At 39.2% G+C, this 22,862-nt stretch overlaps 1 protein-coding gene across 1 annotated transcript in view; it reads right to left on the bottom strand.

Moving 5' to 3' along the window:
- Window positions 1-20,183, bottom strand: part of LOC124554944 (molybdenum cofactor biosynthesis protein 1-like) — a 67,136-nt gene extending 46,953 nt beyond the window's left edge. The window contains exons 1-5 of the mRNA XM_047128643.1: window positions 20,055-20,183; window positions 18,653-18,873; window positions 17,860-17,879; window positions 14,227-14,453; window positions 265-489 (exon numbers count right to left, since the gene is read on the bottom strand). Coding sequence (XP_046984599.1) covers window positions 265-489; window positions 14,227-14,453; window positions 17,860-17,879; window positions 18,653-18,873; window positions 20,055-20,183 — 822 coding nt within the window. The remainder of the gene's footprint in view (window positions 1-264; window positions 490-14,226; window positions 14,454-17,859; window positions 17,880-18,652; window positions 18,874-20,054) is intronic.
- Between the last annotated feature and the right edge of the window lie 2,679 nt (window positions 20,184-22,862).

Here is a 22,862-nt window from a genome sequence, read left to right as displayed (position 1 = left end):
GGCTTCTTCTTCTGGCAGAAACAATAAGGGGAAGGAAAAGGGAAGAAAGAAAAGGATTGTCAAGGTTTAGGAAATGGGGAGAGTTGCAGAAAAGCTGCAGAGAAACCCAGGCCAGGACAGACTTACTGAATGGGATGAGAAATATGTAACTAAACCAGTCTATCTCTCATACCACCAGCAGATGTGAAGTATTCTTGTGATTGGTAGTAAGTCATAAACATTAAATTATTTTCAATGTATGTTCATACGTAATACTGCACGTACCTTTGAGGTATCATTGGGCCTATTGGGAAGAGGATCAAAATTAGGCCACTGCTTTCTAATTATTTGGAGCATTTCACAAAATGAGACCATCTTCCCATCATTCCATTTGTTGCCGCTGAAAGGCATGTACTCGATAAATCTTACATCAACATTTTTCTCTTTTGTTAACTCCACAAAACTGCACACTTCATCTTCATTAAAACTTCGCATTACAACACAATTTATCTGTGGAAGAAAGACACCATTAAAAACTTGGTATCAGATAAAGCCTGGTTTAAACAGAGTTTGAAAGACTTTTTGATAGATAACTCATCCTACTCGATAGATGAATATCTTAACAGTGGCTGTTAGGCCAGCTTAAATAAGAATGTCTGTTAGATTTCAGTTCTGAGAGCACTTTGCCATAACAGTCAAGATTATGCACTTTTTGTTTGATAAATTTATTAATAGTGCATAACAATGTTTCAGTCTGACAGCGTATCAATTCTGAAAATATTAGCTGTTCCAGTTTGTATTGTATTCACCTAGTTTGACAATCTCCTGACAAATGATCAGGGTATTCAAATGTTTTATATTTTTTATGTTATACTTTCTGGCATGTTACTCACCCATGAGAATCGTCTCATGTTTTGGGTCTTGGAACAAAAGCTGAATCTAATCTAATCTAACCTACAAAATAATGGTTCTACAAGTCTGTTGTTATATTTGTATACCTCACTGATTCTGTTAAATTAATCTTTTTCTCTCTTTTTAGAGAATGTCTGAATTTATCTTAGCATGCCAAGCTGTTAACCTTCTTAACAATTTATGAAAATTAAACTACATACATCTTCAATCTTTTTCCCCACTCCAATGCACACATCTTTTGCTGAAGGTATTATTTTAACTATTACATGAAATTAAGAAGCTTTCTTGAAACTGTGCTGCCATTTGTGAAACAAAGTTAAAAGTGTTCTCAAGATAAAAGGTCTTCACAAAAGGAGCATTTAGTATCTGTGCAGGTGGTAATACTGACAGCCATCATATAAACAAGCCCAAATGGTAGAACATCCTGCTTTACACATACACGCAATGGCAGAAAAAAGGAAAAGAGCACACCTTTCATTCAAGCATTGAATATATAAACTGATGAGACAAAACACTATGACCTCATGTTTGATAATGTGTTTGTCCACTGTTGGAACACAATACAGCAGTGATTTTGTGTGGGACAAGTTCAACAAATTTCAGGTATGTTCCCAGCATTATGTGAGGTATGTTCCCAGCATTATGCAGCACCGCATGTCTAAGCACAGGTCATGTAATTCCCATAAATTGCAGATCAGTGGTTTCTGGGTGCAGAACTGGTATCTGATAGCATTGCAGATGTATTCCATCAGATTCAGAAGGGGTGAATTTGATTCTGGCCTCGTGACACTGAAAGTCATATTGTTGAAACATGTCACCTTCATTAGGGACAGGGTGCGGACAGTGCACAATAATGTTCACACAGAACAAAGCTGTTATGGAGCCTTCAGTTACTACCACAGGACCCATAGAAGACCAGGTGAATGTCCTCCATAGCATAATATTGCTCCCACTGGCCTAAGTCTGTAGCAAAGTGCACCTTTCAAGCACCAATTCACTCTGTTGACAGTGTATGTGCACAAAACCGTCACGCAGGTGTAATGCGAAACTCGAATGATTCAACCAGATGACACATTTCTATTGATTCACTGCCCAATCTCAATGCTCCTGAGCCACAGAAATTGTAATTCAACTGTGTTGTCAACATGGGAACATACAGGGGTTGTCTGCAGCAGAGCCCTATGTTTAACAATGTGCAATGGATGGTGTGCTCTGAAATACTCGTGCTTCCACCAGCACTGTGTAGCTTCCTCAGCTGAATGTCATCTTTTTCAAAGGAACCATCCCAGAATTTGTCTTAAATCATTTAGGGAAATCAAGGAAAACCCAAATTTTGGTGGCCCGGTGGGACTCGGGTCCGTTGTCCTCTCGAAGGCAAGTCCACTGTTTGACCACTGTGGTGGCATGACCTAGTCTTAATTAAGCCAGAAAATCTTGGGAAATGCTGACAGATTTAAGATATAACAATTTAAAACAATCCTTTCATGAATTTCATTACAATTTTCTGCTCTTTTGAAAAACAATTTCTTTTGACTGTTTTGATGTTGTTTAGTATGTTTAAATAATGATGGCAGGCTCTATAAAAGGGCAGTTCGGCTTTTAAGTTTAGTTATACTGTTTTAAACTACATCCTTCATCTATTTGTCCACCCAGAAGTGCTATAGGATGTAACTTGAAGACTATGGTGAGGTGGTGGGGGACAGTCATGTGTTGAGGAGGAGGTGCTGCCAGAAATGAAGTGTGTGAGGTGACGTTATTGACACTGCATACAGGGAGAATAAAAATACTCTATTCCATATTCATTCACAATCTACGTCTGCCCCCATATGGTTTTACTTTTCTCCAATAAGAAAAAAGAAATTGTCAGTAACTGTCTCTATAAGGTCTTAAAAGGAAACAAACAATAGAAAATCTAGGCTGGAATAATGACCATATTATAAAAAAGATCCATTGCTATTCACTGTACACAGGAAATGTTAGGTCACAGACAAGCACAACAAAAAGACTACTAAACACGTAAGCATTCGATCAGAAAGTCTTCTTCGTAAGTGGACAAAACACACACACACACACACACACACACACACACACACACACACACACACACATATGACTGTTGTTTCTCCCATGATGCGCAGTTGCTCCCAGTCTGGCCCTAGCAGCCAGAGACCGTGGTCATGTATGTGTGATCTGCATTTGCGCGCATGTGTGTGTGTGTGTGTGTGTGTGTGTGGGAAGGGGGGGGGGAGGTTTGCACCAAAAGCTTACGTGTTTAATGGGTGGTGTATTTTTTTTTTTTTTTTCCCCTGCCTGCAACACAACATCTACACTATACAGTGAGTGCCAATCTATCCTTTTCATAATACTGTCGTTACCACCTTGCCAAGAGGCATATTGTGGAGTAATCCGAAGGGCTCTACTAATTTGTACAAGAGGAAGGAGAGCACAATCTCAATGTAAGTTTTTAGAAAACTGGTATGTGCATTACTTCTGCAAACCTTTCAGAAAGGACACAGTATGCACTTCATCCAGCAAGATGAGTAATAAACAATATTAGCAATACTGCATCAAACTTGTTCACTTTCATCTTTGGATTAAACATTCGATTTCAGAGAGTACAGAATTTGGCAGAATCAAATTTTGGGGATATGTGGAACTGGGACAACGGCATATTTTTTACCCATTCACAAACTAAGCACTGCTGATTGCTACTTTTATTGTGTCTGCTGCTGCAATGCATATATGAAACTGTAAGTGCAGCATCTATGATGGAATAAAATGTTATACAAATGAAACAAACAGGCACAGTGAAATAGAGTAGTATGGCTCATCATTTCGGTCTCACAGATTAGCAGGTGTTGACTTGAAAGATAATACTTAAGAAGTTGAATCCAAAGGAGAGGATGTACCGTATTTACTCAAATGTAAGCCCCATTTTTTCTGGTTTTTGTAATCCAAAAAACCGCCTGCGGCTTAGAATCGAGTGCAAAGCAAGTGGAAGTTCTGAAAAATGTCGGTAGGTGCTGCCACAACTAACTTTTGCCGTCGAATATATGTAGCGCAACACAGGCATGCTTCGTAGGCACAAAGATAAATACTTGCGCCAAAACCTCTGCGTCAGTAAATAAATTAAAAAAAAAGGTGAAAGACGATTTTCACACATTATCCAACGAAGTAAATATAAATTCCGTATTGTTCATCTTCGAATGTAGCAGAACTTCAATGTATTACGAAAATCCGACTGGCAAGACTGTTTCAGATGTTTGTCAATATGGCCAACTCTACGTTCTGAATTTTTTCCTACCTGTGAGAAGAGATGGTTGCTTATAGGAACCTGATGAAATGTGAATCACATGCAGTATTCTCTTCATCATAAGAGTAATACGAATATAAACATGTTGCCACGTATTCTTTCGTGTTTGCTGCTATCTTATTTAAATCCTGTCTGCCTAATAAACTACGAAACTAGAGTGAGACAACAGCAAATGTGGAAGAATATACGTATCGTGTCATGTTTATATTCGTATTATTCTTATGCCTAATAGTGATACAGTCAGAACTGAAGCACAGCAACTGACTAGATTTTTAAATCTAAGATGACTCTAATTTCTGTGCAGAATTTGATGTACTAAAGAAGCGGCCGCAAAGATTTTCAAACGGAGATAAATTTTCGCCTAACTCTCGTTCAGAACATGTTCTATCATACGCAGTCTATTATTTGGTTCTTGTTGATCATTATCAAAGAAAGCAGCAGTGTAAGTAACAACAAATAGTCTCTTGCCATTGTTTCGCTAATGAGATGATTTCTCTCTCTTTTTTTTTTTTTTTTTTTTAATTGTAGGCGGTGGTAGCGTGCATAAAAGCAAGCCATGCCGCGAGTGACGACAGGCCGCAAACACGCACTATCAGAATGCGACAAACAATGCATGACACAGTACAGTAATGTATTTTCAGCTTAGAGTGACATAAACGCCTATAACAAGGAAAACGGCACTTATCAGATCAAAGCAAAATAAGCAATTGATTCAAACCAGACGAAGCACGTGAAAAAGGAAGGGTACCAGTATAAATACGGACGGAGGGCCTGACGCATAGCAAAGGCTACCTGGTAAAGCTTAAGTGCTAAGCTTACGACTCGAACCAAACTACTGTAGCTGTATCGTCATTCATTCGACCTAAATTGTGTCTCATATTACAATGGACCGACTTTGTTTCGATTTGGAGGTGCAGCCTAAAACTTTTCTCTCCCCTTGAACTTCGAGTCTCAAATTTCAGGTGCGGCTTAGATTCGGGAATTTTTTTTTTCCTTCCTTTATTTCGAGTCTCATTTTTCAGGTTTGAGTGCAGCTTAGATTTGAGTAAATACGGTAGGTGGTATTTCACCTAATTCTGACTATGAAATAAAACAAAGTACGGCAGGGAGCTCTGACGAATCAAAGAGCAGCGATGAAGATTCTGATGAATAGTAAAGTATGAGTTAAGAAATAAGATGCTACTGAGATCGTAAATTTTTGTTGTGTTGATGAATCTGTTAACAAACATATTCAAAAATGCACTGAAACATTGGCACATGTAGTGTTGGGAGGTGATAAACTGTCATTACGGTTAGAGGAGCTACGTATTTCTTGCTGTTCTACTCCTACATGACACTGTATCTGAAGGTACAGAATGAATCTTCACTGGCTAGAGAAATGGGTAACACAATTTTACAAGTCTCTGCTGTCATGTAATCTCTTCAGGGAAATCATGACTGTACTAAGATTCGGTTTGTGGTTGACAAGGTCAGAGTCATTAAGAAATGCAAGGCAGCTACCATGTCAGTCCTAGAAGAGAGAGACGTAGCAAACTGTCAAAGCATGTACATTCCCGGTCCATATGTTTGTGGTGATGTAATAACCAAGTAATACTGAAGTGTGATCCAAGTCGCACAAATATGGCTTTAATAATAACCTCCGAACAATATGCCTCTAAGGACTCAACAAGACACAGAACACTGATGTGCACATTACAAACTAGAATCACACAGAGAATCAGTCAGCACTGTTCCACACTAATATATGTGCGAGTCACCAGCAGATGGCATGGCAGCGACCGCGCCACACGCTTGGCTCCCAGAGACAGAATCCAGCAGCCAGCCTGCAATGATCAGTGGGTGACCAATTTAAAGACGCATGTACGGCAACACCACTCTCGGTGCACTCACACTGACATGTACTAGTAGCACGATACAGCAGTGATGAGCAGTAGTACCCCTCCTGTCTTGCGCGCCTTTTATCTGGCTCTACAATTTACTTTCCTAGACCCACACAAATGCCTGATCCTCCTAATTCAATTTGCTCTGCAGACTATTTAAAATTCACAAAGAAAAAGGAGCCAAAATTGCACTTTGTGTGCCAGTTACTTTCCAATACATTGCCACCAGCTGATCTTATTTAAGAATACTCAACTTTCGTAGCCATACTTACAGCACATCCTTTGCTTCCTGGCCTAAATCCAAGTTAACTACCAGCCCCCCTGCCCCCTCCCCCCCCCCCCACACACACACACGCCCCTGCCCCCCCTCCCCCCCCCCTCTCCCCCCTTCCCAATCAGCTAGTTGTGTGTTGTTATCTCATGTCACACCCTAGTCTATGAGTGCCCAGCTGTCTGTCGCCTGACCCCTCTACCTGCACCCCTAGCTAACCCACAGATGGCTCCCCACTCTCCCACGAGCCACTAAATGCTGCCCTCCAAACCCCTCCCATCTCTCTCCATCCCTCACATTGCCTCAACCCACCCCATCCTACCCCACTCTAAAGCCCTACCTCACTCCAGAACACTCACCATGGGCCAGTAAAGAGCTGGCAGTTGAGCGACCACAACATAAGGAGACATGCATGTGCATGTGAGTGAGTGTGTGTGTGTGTGTGTGTGTGTGTGTGTGTGTGTGTGTGTGTGTGCACGCGCGCGCATGTTTTCCCTACAGCTAGAAAAAGAAAGTGCATTCTGGAAGCTCGCCAAGCAACGTACCTTTTAGCTTGGAAGGTAGAAGACGAGGTACTGGTGGAAGTAAAGCTGTGAGTACGGGTCGTGAGTCATGCATGGATAGCTCAGATGGTAGAGCACTTGCCCACAAAAGGCAAAGGTCCCAAGTTTGACTCTTAGTCCGGCACACACTTTTAATCTGCCACGAAGTTTCATATCAGTGCACACTCCACTGCACAGTGAAAATCTCATTCTACAAACCTTTTGTTCGTGTGCCTATCAATGAGACAGTGCTTCTGCCTTTTGGTGAGCCATCTGCTTTATTCCTAAATAATTCGTAATTTTCAACAGAAACTTTCCGTACGTTATTATTGCATCCTACATTACAATATGCAATTTCCACAATATGTGGTCATCTGTGAATATAATGGGGGTAACAACTGTAGGAGACCAAAAACTGACTGCAGTAAGCAAGTTCAAGTTATTGTACGCTGTAGTAGTTACGCAGAGGTGAAGAGGGTCACACAGGATAGGCTAGCATGGGCAACTCCATGAAACCAATCTTCAGATGGAAGATCACAACAATAAAAACATTTGATTCAGCATACACCAGACTCCAAACAGCGCACACAACCTGTATGCTCAGAAACACAGAAAATCATATTGGTTCCATCAGCAGGAAACTTCAACCCGTAATTGTTGTGGAACACTGTGGCGATTTTGTTCATTAATAAAACCCAAAACTGGGGAGTAATAAGAAAGTATTGTTGTAACTTCTTATCAACCTCATTACCAAAATACATATTAAGAAGACTGGTAAATTTTTATTTTAAAGGGGTCACTCCAAAGCGCCACGAAAGTATTTGAGCAATGTATAAAATTAGAGAATAGGTGCACAATATTGAAAGCCTATCTACATTATCTATATCTGCATGACAAGTCTGTAATTCACAATTGAATGCTGGCAGAGGGTTCAGAGAACCACCCTCAACCTATTTATCTACCATTCCACTCCCCTACAGCATTTGAGGAAAAACAAACACTTCAATATTTCCGTACAAGCTCTGATTTCTCTTATTTCATTACAATGATCATTTCTCCCTATGTAAGAGGGCTCTAACAAAATATTTTCACATTCGGAGGAGAAAGTTGATGATTGAAATTTTAAGAACCTGCTCCAGCAAAATGCTTTTGCTTTAATGACTGCCACCCCAATTCACATGTGATATCTGTGGCATGCACTTTCCTGTTTCCCAATAATACAAAATGAGCTGCCTTTCTTTGAACTTTTAAATGATGTCCTCTGTCAGTCCAATCTGGTAAGGATCCCACACCATGCAGAATACTCCAAAAGAGGACAGACAAGTATAGTTGTAGATAGTCTCTTTAGTAATCCTAATCTTCTAAATGTTTTACTATTAAATCACAGTCTTTTGTTTGCTTTGCCACCGCATTATCTATGTGAGCATTCCAATTTAAGTTATTTGTAAATGTAATTCCTAAGTATTCAGTAGACTTCACAGCCTTTAGATCTGTGTGAATTATCATGTAAACAAAATTTAGTAGATGCCTTTTACTACTCGTGCAGATGACATAAAAATTTTTATTATTTAAGGTCAGTTACCACTTTTTGCATCATATGGATAGGTAGCCTAAATCATTTTGCAGTTCATTTTGATCATCTGATCACTTTACAAGACAGTAAATGATTTGCGAGACTGTAAATGATAGCATCATCTAAGAGGACTGCTCAGATTCTCTCTTAAATTGTTAATGTAGATCGGCAACAGCAGGTGGTCTATAACACTTCCTTGAGGAATGTCAGATATCACTTCTGTTTTACATGACGATTTTCCATCAATTGCTATGAACTGTGACCTTTCTGACAGGAAACCACACATCCAGTTGTACAACTCAGACAATACTCCATAGGCACACAATATGATTAGAAAATGCTTGTGAGGAACTGTTTCAAAAAGTCTTCTGGAAATCTACAAATATGGAATCAATTTGAGATCCCCAGTCGACAGCACTTATTACTTTGTGTGACTAAAGAGCTAGCTGTGTTTTAAAAGGTCGATATTTCTGAATCTATCTTAGCTATTTATCAATGAATCATTACCTTTGAGATAATTCAAAATATTCAAACACAATATATGTTCCAAAATCCTAATGCAAATCAACATTAGTGATATGAGTCTGTTATTTAGTAGATTACTCCTCTTTTCTTTCTTGAGCATTGGTGTGACCTGAGCAACTTTTCAGTCTCTAGGTATGGATCTTTATCAAATGAGCGGCTATATATGATTTCTAATGGAGCTATTGTATCAACATTCTCTGAAAGAAACATAAATGGTTTATGACACTGAGGAGAGCTACTACTAAGTTACTCACAGTTGCAGTTGTTCTTGATTTGAATACTGCAATATTTACTTTGTTGTCTTTGGTGAAGAAATTTCAGAAATCCGTGTTTAGTAACTCTACTTTAGTAGCACTGTCATCAGTAACATTACCACAGCTATTGCGCAGTGAAGGTATTGGCTAAGTCTTGCCATTGGTGTACTATACATTCAACCAGAACCTCTTTGGATTTTCTTCCAGATTTCAAAACGAAGTTTCACTATGGGAATTATTAAACACATCTTCCACTGAAATCCACCCTAAGTTTCGAGCTTCAGTAAAACATCGCTAATCTTGGAGATTTTGCATTCTTTTAAATTTTGACATGCTTTTTTTCATTGCTTCTGCAGCTGAGTTTTGACATATTTTGTGCACCACCCTTTTAATTTATTTGGTATCCATTCAATTTATTTGGTATATATCTCTTAATTGATGTCGATACTATTTCTCTGAATTTAAACCATCTCTGGTCTACACTTACATAGTCAGACTTGAAGGAGTAGATACTTAGTAGAGACCGTCACCTTGGAAGGCATCAAGTTAATTTTTATCTGCTTTCTCATTAAATGCCCTATTGTGTACGGCTGAAAATTAATAGAGATAAGGCAAACAGAATGTGCAAAGTAAGTGGAAATTACTCGTCTCTTCCCCGATTACAGTGCAATAGAAGATACTACAAGATGTTGACAGATTGCCATATCTCGGTAGCTTTATATGTAATAATGAGGTCACAGATGCAGAAATCACCAGCAGAACTGGAAAATCAGTCCATATGGCAATTAGGTCTGTAATATGTCAACAAAGCTTTGCCTGTACTCCTTTATTGTTTATATTTGTGAGACTTGGAAAATGTCAGTAAAATCAGCACACAGTCTCCATATTTTTCACCAACAATGCTAGAGATGAATTCTGAAGATGTTAACCCGACCAAGTTACAAACGATGTAGTGCTGAGAATACGAGGTCTACACAGCCTGCACAAAATTATTGTTGAAAGAAGACTGAAGATTGCAGGTTATGTTCTATACATGTAAGGTGGAAGAATCCCAAAATCAACACTGTTGTGGAAATCAATGGACAGATACAGATGTACAGGAAGACCTTTTAACACCTGGAACTTTTGCAATGAATCTTCAATGCATGGACACAAACTTGGAGGAAGGTGAGAACTTGGCAGCTGATCGAGTGAACTCTGTGAAACCAGTTCCTTGTATGGTACACAGCAAATCTGAGTAAGTTAGTAAGTAAGTAAGTAAAGTAAGTACAACTGGGGATTTTGCAAAACTGTTGGATGATCGATATTATTGTCTAGATTTGACACTGTTGGACTTCTACCTTTTCCTTGATGTGTATTCTTCAAATTGTGAGTTTTATGAGAAAGCTGATAGGTACTTACCAATCAACCTTCCCTCACATGAACTGACATTGTCTCTTTATAAATTCTACTGTGCTAACAATTATCTACTGAGAATCCTCGACTAGGTCTCCACAGCTCAAATGAGCCAGTTTCTTTTAAATTTCTGTCTTTGGCTATAATTGTCTTCCAAGTATGGTGACACAACATCCTGTCATGAAACTTTTGCCTTTACATTTGTTTACTTTTCTGGACACTGCCTTTTTCTGCACTGTGCACCAAATACACTATGTGAGTAACGCCCAAGCTCCAACAACCAATCGTGAGCTGTAAACAGTTGTACACTCTACCAGGGCACATAACAAACAATTAACATTTGTTTTTTAGTGTTCTAAGCTGTGAGGTCATCAGCGGACAAATAATTTAGTACCTATTCCTAGGCAGCCGGAGTGGCCATGCGGTTCTAGGCGCTACAGTCTGGAACCGAGTGACCGCTACGTTCGCAGGTTCGAATCCTGCCTCGGGCATGGATGTGTGTGATGTCCTTAGGTTAGTTAGGTTTAATTAGTTCTAAGTTCTAGGCGACTGATGACCTCAGAAGTTAAGTTGCATAGTGCTCAGAGCCATTTGAACCTATTCCTGACGTGCAGTTGTTTGGAACAACGACTGACATGATCCAAAATATTACTTTCTTTTATTATAGCTTCACTTTTATTTTGTCTAATGATTACTAATTTCAGTATCAAATTCCATCATCAAGCCACTATATGATCAGAAAGCATAGTGTATCATTAAAATATTGTTTAATAAACAGATTACCATTATATCATCATTCCTTAAAGTAATGTCCAAACTGGAAGGACAGATGATTAATTTTGAGTATATACAAAAGTCAGAGTACTGAACCGGATATGAAAAAAGGAAAACCAGAAGGGCAGTGAGAGACGGGTGCCTTCTATCACCTTACTTCCTTAATATGTTCATCAAGGAAGTAATAACAACAACAAAGAAAAGATGACAAGAATCAAAAGGTAATTTCTGGAATACTCCAAGGAAATGTGATAGGGCCATTACATTTACAATGTATATAAATGATCCAGTAGAAAGTGTCAGAGGCTCCTTAATATTGTTCACAGGTATTACACTTGTCCATAAGAAAGTGTCAACAACAGAAGACAGTATCAATTTGCACAATGACCTGCAAAGGATTGGTGAATGATGCAGGCTCTGGCAGTTGACCCTGCACATAAATAAATGTAACATATCACACACACACACACACACACACACACACACACACACACACACAGGAAAAGAAATCCAATACTGTACAACTACACTATTAATGACAAATTGCTGGAAACAGAATCTACCACAAAATATCTAGAAGTAACTATTCAGAGCAACCTTAAAGCGGAATGATCACACAAAACAGCAATAGAAAAGCAGATGCCAGACTAACATCCACAGGAAGAATCTTAAGTGAATGTAAATTACCCCTGTGTCCTTACCCTGTACGACTGACAGAAGAGAGAAAGAAGATCCAATGAAGTGCGGAGTGTTTTGTCACAGAATCATTTAGTCACTGTGAGATCATTACAGAGATGCTCAGCAACTCCAGTGGTAGATGCCATAAGAGAGCAGTTGTGCATCACGGAAAGATTTACTACCCATGTTTCGAGAGAGTAGTTTCCGAGAAGAGTCTGACAACATAATAGTTTCTCTCATATACAATTCACGAAATGATCACGAGAAGAAAATTTGAGAAGTTAGAGATAATACAGAAGCGTACTGACAGTCATTCTTCCCAAACACTGTTCACAAGTGGAACAAGGCAGAGGGGGTCAGTTGGTGGCATGAGACGTACCCCCTGTCACACACAGTTAGGTGGTTTTTGGAGCATGATGTCGATATGGAGACTTAATTGCATGCATATACACTGCAGACTGACGACATCACAATAGTAAATCAGAGTAGGAACTAAATAAAATGTTTCAGGCCTTAAATCAAGAAATGGTAAAACTAAAGCTAAAAATGAATACAAAGAAGACAAAATTTATGGCTACAGACAAGAAAGGAGGTGGAGGCAGGACTGACGCAAGAACAGGCAATGAGCAACTCAAGAAAGGAACTGAAATTCACTATCTCAGTAGCATTTTGCAAGAAAACAATCAATATTTCAAGGCATTCAAGAAAAGAATAGCACAGGTGAAGAGTCCCTTCCAAAATAAGAAGAAGCTGCAACTGAATAAACATATCAGCTCCCACATTAAGAAAATATTTGTAAAGACCTTTGTGTGGAGTGTTCTGACACACAGATGCAAAATCTGTACATTAGAAAAGCCAAAGGAAGCTCACCTCAAACCTGCTGAAATGTGGTTCTGGAGGAGAAGTACAAGAACTAGCTGCATTGACAGAAAAATTAAAGGAAATAGGAGAGAAGAAGGAACCACTGAAAGTTATAGGCCAGAGCAAAGCAAAATACACTGGACACTTAACTGGAGATGATAATCTTTTAAAAAACATTTCTGAAGGCAAGATCATAGGTAAGAAAACAAGGGGATGACTGAGAACATCCTACTTAAACAATATGATCAATGAATGGGATTTTCTTCACACATGGAGATGAAAACAACTGCTGAAGAGAGGAAGCTGTGGCTGCAGAGACAAGGTTTAACCTTTTGGAAGAGTAAGGACAAACTAATACAAAATATGATTCTGCATGGCAGCTACATATGGAATAAATGACAACGTCTTGTGTGCATTCATCAAGTCACTTACCCCAGTAGGTGTCTTATCTACTAAAAGTAAAGGTCACTGTTGTGCTTTCAATAGATGTGAACTGCACCCTGAAAATGGTATGTCTAGTTTGCAGTTGTACAGAAGCTTTTTATTTTGCAAAATGGTTCAAATGGCTCTAAGCACTATGGGACTTAACATCTGAGGTCATCAGTCCCCCAGACTTAGAAGTACTTAAACCTAACTAACCTAAGGACATCCCTGCCTGAGGCAGGATTCGAACCTGCGACCGTAGCAGCAGCATGGTTCCGGACTGAAGTGCCTAGAACCGCTCGGCCACAGTGGTCAGCTTTTATTTTGCAAAGAAATTTTTGATAATAAGATGAACTGATGCTGGTACTCGCTACTGAAACCAGTAGTACTTAGACACAACAAAAGTGTGACTACAGAATTAAGAATAATTTTTCCAAACAATTGAGTATTTTTTTCAAAACAACACCACAATAGAGGAAACTTATTTTAAACTAAAGACACAAAAGAAAAAAAGAGAAACTGTAAAGATCTTGAGTCTCATAAGACTCTCTTGGGAGGAAAATATAAGATATTTAATAGGTAAACTTGCAAGGCATACTTTTTTATGTTGTATAAACTACGAAACTGTTAGCATCTTCAGCTAAAATTTACTTCTTCTGTCTTAATATACCTTCCTTCACTTTCAGCTGCAGTGTGGAGACAGGGGTGAGGGTGGGAGCGGGGATGGAGTCGAGGGTGAGGGCGTACTGCTTTAAAATGGTGATTCTTGTATTGATATTCTTAACAACAGATTTATATCTCTTGCTTATGAAAGTCTGCATGCGATGACAGCTGCACTAGTAATACCTTCACAGGGTCGTATTCAAGTTGCAAGGCTAGATCTATGCCAGCCATGGCACGCTCCCAGCCTTTCCTCCTCGTGATCTGGTTGTAGCATTGGGACTGCAGGGTGTCTAAGCAGATGTTCAGACCGTCAAGCCCTGCCCTCTGCAAGGCAACCAGCTGTCTTGTCAATATGAGGCCATCGGTTGTCATTAAGACACTTTCGCAATCTTTTATTTTTTTCAGGGCACCTGTGAAACAGCAAAACTGAAACAAATAATTTGTAACATTTCTGCTGCATATGAAACAAAACTCCAGTTGATAAATTGAAAATACAAATTCCTTAAAAGTTAACTGTACATTTGCCCTAATACAAAGAGATAAGAAGGGTTAATAAACTGAATTGAAGAATGCAAGTTAAGATAGCAATGAAAAAATAATTAGAGGCATAAGATCACCTACTGAAACAGAGAAATGGGAATCAATATGAACCATTACCACTACTGTCAACTGATTCCATGTCTCCATGCACACTGTATAAACCACTGTGGGTTTGTCCGACAAAGTACATTGTTGTACCACACATTATGGTTTTTCCCCATTCAGTGCTCATGTGGAGTGTGGGAAGAATGATTCTTTAAATGGTTCTGTGCATGCTGTAATTAATCTTGCCTTCATGGTCCCTATAGGAGTGATACATATGCGGTTATTGTATAATCCCTAAATACCTCGCTTAATACATGTTCCTGAAATTTCATAAGTTGGGTTTTGTCATATATTTGGCGTCTATCTTCACTTGTCTGGCATTTCCAATTTTTAGTAGCTTCTTGGTGCTCTCCCATGCATCAAATAAATCTATGATCAATCATGCTACACTATTTTGTATACATTCAATGTCTGCCATTAGCCTTATTTGTTATGGGTCATACTTAAGCAATATTCTAGAATGGGCCACACAAGTATTCTGTAAGCAATGTCCTCTATTGACTGATTGCATTTTCCAGTATCTTACCAACGAATTGAAGTCTGCATTCTGCTTTGCCTACAAGTGAGTCTATGTCACCATTTCATTTCATCCAGATATTTGTATGAGTTGACCAATTAAAACTGTGATTATTTGATAATGTAGTCATACAATTCTGTCTTTTATTTGTTTTGTGATGTGCTCCAATTTACATTTCTGAAAACTTAAACTCAGTTGCCCATCTTTGGACCAATTTGAAATGTTATGATCTGACTCAAATTTGTACAGATCTTTTTCAGGCAATAATTCATTATAGACAACTCTATCATCCAGGAAAAGTATGAGGTTCCTTATAATATCGTCTTCCAGAACATTAAGGTACAACATTAATGTAATGGTATAAATTACTATAACTGTATAAATAAGTTTATAAGTGTGTAAAATACATTGAACTATTTGTTACAACAAAACATTGTACTGGTATACTCAGCAAGATGTTAAATCAGCAGATAGCTATATTTTATGTTCAACATTTTGTGTACAGCATATATGCTGGAAAGGATTTATACCCAAATTAAATAAATCTGAAGAAATGGTAGTGTGTCTCTGGAAAAAAATATCCATAAAAACTCATACAGTCCAATTTGCTATTATGTCACTGTTACTGAAATATAATACAAAGTAACTGAATTCGATGAACATTCTCAGAGTGCAATATGCCTCAGAGTGAAATGCACAGTAATGTCAACATTATTTTTCAAGGCTATGTTTGTGAAAATGGATGACAGCAAACCGCACATTTTGTTCTCAATCTGAGGAAGCATTATGCACTGTAAAACACTGTACTGCTGTTCTACATAAAAGCTGTCTCATTGCCAACATCTTTCCCCTGCTGGCTGTTCTACACTTCTCATCACTGATTCAACATGTTGTAAGGTATTTTATGCTGTATGACACCACAGTCCAATCTGGTAAGGATAGCATAAAAATAATATATGAATTTCAGTATTGAAACTGGAACAGCAGAACAGCTCTCATCACACTGGATATCAAATCGAGGTTGGATTACAGCCATGGGTACATTAATTCATGCTACTCAACTGTATGTCATATGTCAGAGTTCATCAACTGTAGTGGTTGGCGACTGGTGGCTGGCGACTGGTGGCATACCCATCTCTTGGCATCCTGTGAACAGATGTTCTCCACAGGTGACAGATTTGAAGAAAATGCTGGATATGGCAACAGTGGAACACTCTCTGTATCGAGGTAGCTCAGTACAGCTCAGGTGATGTGTAGTCTTGCATTATCTTGTTAAAAGATAACATCATGGAGCCCTTGAAAATACGGCACAGCGATAGGCCTTAACAAAACACAAATGCAGTGGCTGCTGTCCAAATTACTGGCTATGTGAACCACAGGTTGTGACATGTATCCAGTTGCACCCCATACCATCACATCACATGCTGGACCCGCATGGGAATGACAGGTACAATCTGGCCAGGTCTGTTGGCATCAGAGCCTCCACACACAAGTACATCAATTGTGACGATGTTACAGAACCGAGACTCATCTGGTACAATGACACAGTGCCATTCCTGTGTCTGGCATTGTTGTTAGTTGCACCGCTGTCAGTTCACCTCTCTCTAGAGCTGCATTAAGGGGTTGACAGTCTGTGCTGCTCCAGATGCCATCACATTGTCTGTGTGGATACTTGTCTCACTGTATACAAGCCCACTTCCTGACTAAATGTACACAACTTCACTGCAGGATCACGTACGCATGAGCAAACACTTGTCTGCCCTCTCAGGTTCTAGTTGGGTGGCACTACTGAGGCCCTGCAAGGCATTTAGCATGGCCCTCCTGAACCTACCAATTCTATGTTCGCACAAAATGAGATTCTGAGCAATGCAAGCAGCAATATAGTGAAACAATAAACCAGAGTCTCAGCAGACCATGAGCCTGCCACTGCCAAATCTGGAATGCTGATAAACATTTCTCCTTCTTCCATTGTGCTTAACACGGTCTTCGTGTAAACAATCAACACCGAAATAGAATTTCTGAATGAGAAACCTGCTCCATAAGCTTATCTTGCATACAGAATATGCATGGGAGTGCTGAAAAGTAATGCCTCTGAATTTTTTATTCTGTTCTCAATATCGGTCGAGGTATGACACGTCACACATATTACTTGGTCAGCTTTCCCACTTCACTGACTCGTGGCACACCCCCCTCCCGCAAACAGATGGAGTCACAATAGGCAGCCCACTCTGACCAGAGATTGTGGATATATTTACGGTGCACTTTGAGGAAGAGGCCCTGATGTCATCCAAATGGAAATCCTTCTTCTTCTTCTTCTTCTTCTTCTTCTTCTTCTGTTATGTGGATAACACACTTGTCATCTGGCCTCATGGAAGAGACAAACTTCTTGACTTCTTTGTACATCTGAACTCCACACGCCACAAAATCAAATTCACTATGGAGACCGAAGAAGAAGGAAGACTACCATTCCTGCACATCATAGTCAGGAGAATAACGGACAGCACCCTGCGCCACAGCGTGTATCTGACTCTACAAAACACATAAACTCAGTTCTCCCTATGGCACTGTGAATAATTTCAATAACAAAAAGTGTGATGAATGTTGCAGCGTACATTTAATTTCCACTTAGGCTTTGCATTCAAGATCAGTCTTACCTGAGAGTGCAACATTACATCTTTGGTTAATTTAATTATATGTTCATTAGATTTTGGTTATAAGGCACGTTTTGGTGCCTAATGTTTCATCTCCAAATGCTGGAAACAATCCATGGAGGAAGAGGAGTATGTAAGACATTGGTGGACCAGGTTGGAAGAATCTGTGAATTTCAATACTCTGTAGAAGAGCTCAATCATTTGAAAATAACTTTCAGACCTTGTGGCTATTCTAACAGATATACATAAGGCACTACATTCTAAAATATTTGCATCTTTCACTGAAAAACAAGCAACTAGAGGAAAAGTTCTCTTGCCATTTGTAAAAACAGTCGCAGATCGCGACCTCCGAGTGCTATGAAGAGAAGGTATTGACGCAGTGCTTAAACCAAACTGAAGACCACAACAGCAGCCATACTCAAGTAAATTGCTATGCAGTAGTTTCAGTGAATTTGACAATGATGTGGCTGCTTTCATGGTGGCCCAGTCATGTTGTGGGGATAGAGAATGCCAGTGACAGGGCTGGAATTGTAGGTGACAAATTGATTTTTGGCAAAGCCTTGTATCAATACCTCCTTAATTATTGAGCTGAAAAACTGTAAAAAACATTCATACAGTAAAATCACACAAAAAAATTTCCTATTTCTGCAGGTATTGTGCCTTCTGTTTCCTTTTCATTACAAAAACATATTGATTCAAATTTATAAAGTCACAACTATGTCGCTGTGATTTGTGTAACACACATTCTGGAACATGTTCCAGGAATGTCATGAAACAGACAGCTTTAAATACTTACTCTAGCTCATCTTTCAAGACTTGCATGCCAACAACAACACCATCTATCCAATCTGTTTTTATTTCTCTTTCATGTAAAGATTTCTCCACAAAGGATATCATCTGCCATGTAGGCAGTGCAAGAGGAAATTCCACACTCGCATTTGGGTAATCAAGTAGAGTCTGTGTCTTGTCAGAACCAAGTACAATCAACCCAATTTCATCTTTCCCACTGGTAAATATCTGGAAACATATTAAATGGTAAAAATAAGTTTTGTTTATAACAAGTTGTATACCAATAAAAACATGACACACAGAGACTCTTTATAAAATTATTTAATTGGATAGATAAAAAATCTACTCGCCAAGCAGTGGCAGAACACACACATAAAAGACTGTTGTGATAGGCAAGCGTTTGGAGCCAGTGACTCCTTCTTCAGGCTAAAGGGTTGCAGGGGAAGCAAGAAGGGTGAAGGAAAAGGACTGGAGAGGTCTAAGAAAAGGGGTAGATTTTGGGAAAGTTACCCAGAACCGTGGGTCATGGGTGACTTACCGTACAGGATGAGAAGGAAAGACTAATTGTTGGGGACTGCATCGGGCAAGATTCGGAAACCTGAGAGCTTAAAGGTGGAAGACAGGGTAATATGCAAGACAGAGATTACTACTAAAACTGTACATGAGTTAATAAGAGTGAGAAGCTAAGCGTATTGTATACAACAGCTGCGGGAGGGGGTAGTGAAAATAGACGGGAAAGACAATGAAAGATGTAGAAAGCTAAAACGGAGTGAAGCAAAGAGTAATTACAGTGAAGAAAGGCTGAGACAGCAGAAATTAACGTAAATTAAAGCGAGGTGGGTGGTGAGAACCAAGGACACGTTGTAGTGCTAGTTCCCACCTGCGGAGTTCTGAGAAACTGGTGTATGGCGGAAGAATCCAGGTGGCATGTGTGGTGAAACAAGTGTCGAGGTCACGTATGCCATGTTGTAGAGCATGCCCTGCAACAGGATATTGTGAGTTTCCAGTATATACACTATGCCTATGCCCATTTATCGTAACTAATAATTTGGTGGTAGTCATGCAGATGTAGAAAGCTGAACAGTGTTTACATAATAGCTGGTATATGACATGTGTCATTTCTATTTTTCGCCTGATCCGCAGTTCTGGGTGACTTTCCCAAAATCTACACCTTTTCCTGGAACTCTCCAGGCCTTTTCCTTTACCCTTCTTTCTTCCCCTTCAATGCTTCTGTCTGGAGGAGCCACTGGCTCCGAAAGCTTGCCAATCATAACAGTCTTTTATGTGTATGTTCTGCTGCCACTTGGTGAGTAGATTTTTTATCTATTCAATTAAATAATTTTATCAATAATATATTGTTTTTGTTGTTATAGTCACTCTTTATAACCTACTTAAAATACATCACATACCCTCCTCTCCACAATTCTTCGAACACATAGTTTTGCCTTTTGTAAAAAATCACTGCGTTTCTGTATAACATACTTGGAATCAACGTGTCCAACATCTATTACAATCATAAACAGAAGAAAGAAAGTCATTGTATTTATTGGCAGTATTACGCAATCAAATATTTTGAAAGAGTTCCAGTGGTATAAATTTACAAAATCTTACAAATAAATATATACGTTTATTCTTTAAATCAATTCTTAGCAATAACATAATAGTATAAATTGCAGAATCAATATAGCCAATTTTAATGTAATGACTGCAATACAAATACAAAATAACAGCGGTAAGTTATAACAAATGAGAGAGAGAGAGAGAGAGAGAGAGAGAGAGAGAGGCATTTAGACAATGTTTCATTACAGTGTGAAACTTATTAGAATTAAAATGAAGCCATAGTGAATTATTACATTCCAAAAATAATAGTTATTGTGCTCTTTCACCCCAAAATACTACCTTCATTAGGTAATATATACTTTTAATTTCAGAAATTTTTACAACAGCTCTGGACTTCACTGCCTCGATGAATTTATTACATGTGTCAATGAATGAGGGTTGATAACACTGCTTTAGTCATTCAATTGTTCATCATGTGATATTCACAATGTTCTTAATAACTTCTTATGTAAAGTTCTATCATGAAAAAGATAATCTACGTAAGTTTTAAAAGTCACGAATCTTTAAACAACAACTTGATAATGGGTATATCAGTATTTTGTATACATTCTAGCATTGCTAGATTTACTTTTAAATTTCAAAGTATATGAGCAGATTGGCAACTTTCCATCCAGAAAATTTGCTGTTGGCAAGACCTCACTACAAAGAAAAATGGTCTTTCCGGAGTCAAATGCTAAAGAATTCATAAATACCAGCAGTGTAAGTGATACAAACAGGTATTAAGCAACGGTCATAAATATCGTTCTGCTAGACGAGAAAAAAAGTAGGTAGATGAAAGAGTAAATTGGGTGCAAGGATTGAACATAAACTCACCCAAATTACAAAGGATCTTTCTTTTTTTTTAAAAAAAAAAAAAAAAAAAAAGTGTCACTGCTCAAGAATTGAGAACTACCCCCACCCCCCTTTCTTTTACAGGCTTGCTTTCACTTCTCAGATGAGACCATGTCCCCCATATAAGAAGAAAATAGCCAATATGTAAAGAGAATTACAGTTAAAGAGTTTTCTAGAATGAGACTTTCACTCTGCAGCATAGCGTGCACTGATATGAAACTTCCTGGCAGATTAAAACTGTGTGCTGGACCAAGGCTCAAACTTGGTGATCGTAACCCCAGACCTGTGTTGCCGTTTTCGGAGGTAAATCTCGTATCTGGAAAGAGGAGATGACAGTTAGGGTACTATGGGCGAGCAGCTGCCATCAATTTTTGATGGTGCAGAACCCACAATAGTGGAACTGCTGCCTAGTCCAAAGGCACCTGTTACCAGTCTTACCCCACAATAGTGTATCGAATCCAGGCGTAATGTCGTAGCTGATAAAAAGTCATATGAGAGATTCCTGTAATCTAGGTGTGACTGCACCAATGCTGCATACAGCCATATCAAAGTAGAGTGGACCACTCCGCTGAGGCATAGAAGAGCATTCAGGTGCGACCTACATGTCTGCTTTAGTTGACAAAGACGGGGAAGCCATGTCAACTAGGCATAAAAGACCGGTCCTAAAAAACACAATGGCAGAAATGCATAACGTAGGTCATGGCAGCCAAAAAATGGATGCTATGAGTGAAAGCGCAGGATTGTGCTTAGTGTATTGCTCCCTGCATTCTGCCTCCAGCAATAGCCGTCGCGGATGAACAAAAAAGATGGGGACACCATATGTCATGCAGCTGCCACCAGATCATTGATAGCCACATAAAAGAGAGCGGCACTCAAAACAGAACCTTGTGCAAGCCCCGTCTCCTGCAGGGGGGGATGCTACAGGAGGCACCAACCTGTACCCAAAAAGTGTGACATGGAAGAAAGTTCTGGATAAAAATCATGAGTGGACCATGGAGGCCCCACTCCTTTAAGGTGGCAAGGACGTTATGGCACCATGTGGTATCATAAGATATATATGCAGATCAATGAAAACTGCAACAAGGAACTGATGCTGAGCAAAAGCTGTTCAGATAACACACTTCAAGTGGACTAAATTATCTTCAGTAGAGCGCCCTTGGCGAAAAGCACACTGGATCGAAGCCAAAAGACCCGGGGATTCAAGGACACAATACAGCCTTCGACTAACCATATGTTCAAGTAACTTGCAGGACACTGAGTAAACAATCTGGACGACAGCTGTCCGTTTGAAGAGGCAATTTATCTGATTTCAAAATTGGAATAACAGCATTTTCTCGCTACTGGGAAGAAAATTCTGCATTGCACCAGGGATGGTTAAAGAAAGGCCAGGTACACTGACGGAAAAATTTGCAACACCAAAAAATAATTAATGTAGAGTAATGAAATACCAGGAATATATTTGTTGAGACAACATATGTAAAGTGATTAATGTTGCAGGATCAGGGATCAATGTAAGTGTGAGATAAGCCACAGCAAATGTAAATGTAAATTCTGGTACGCTGTAGTACACGTGTCATGTGTCAGTTTGTGGAATGGAGTTCCATGCCTGTTGCACTTTGTTGGCCAATATAAGGACAGTTAATGATGTTTGTGGATGCGTTGAAGCTGTCATCAGATGATGTCCAATATGTGCTCGATTGGAGGTAGAGCTGGTTATCGAGCAAGCCAAGGCAATATGTTGACACACTATAGCATGTTGGCTTACA

Source organism: Schistocerca americana, chromosome X, assembly GCF_021461395.2.
Source record: "Schistocerca americana isolate TAMUIC-IGC-003095 chromosome X, iqSchAmer2.1, whole genome shotgun sequence".
Classification (NCBI taxonomy): Eukaryota; Metazoa; Arthropoda; class Insecta; order Orthoptera; family Acrididae; genus Schistocerca; species Schistocerca americana.
Note: the sequence above shows the minus strand (reverse complement) of the source record. Positions and strands in the feature narration are given on the sequence as shown.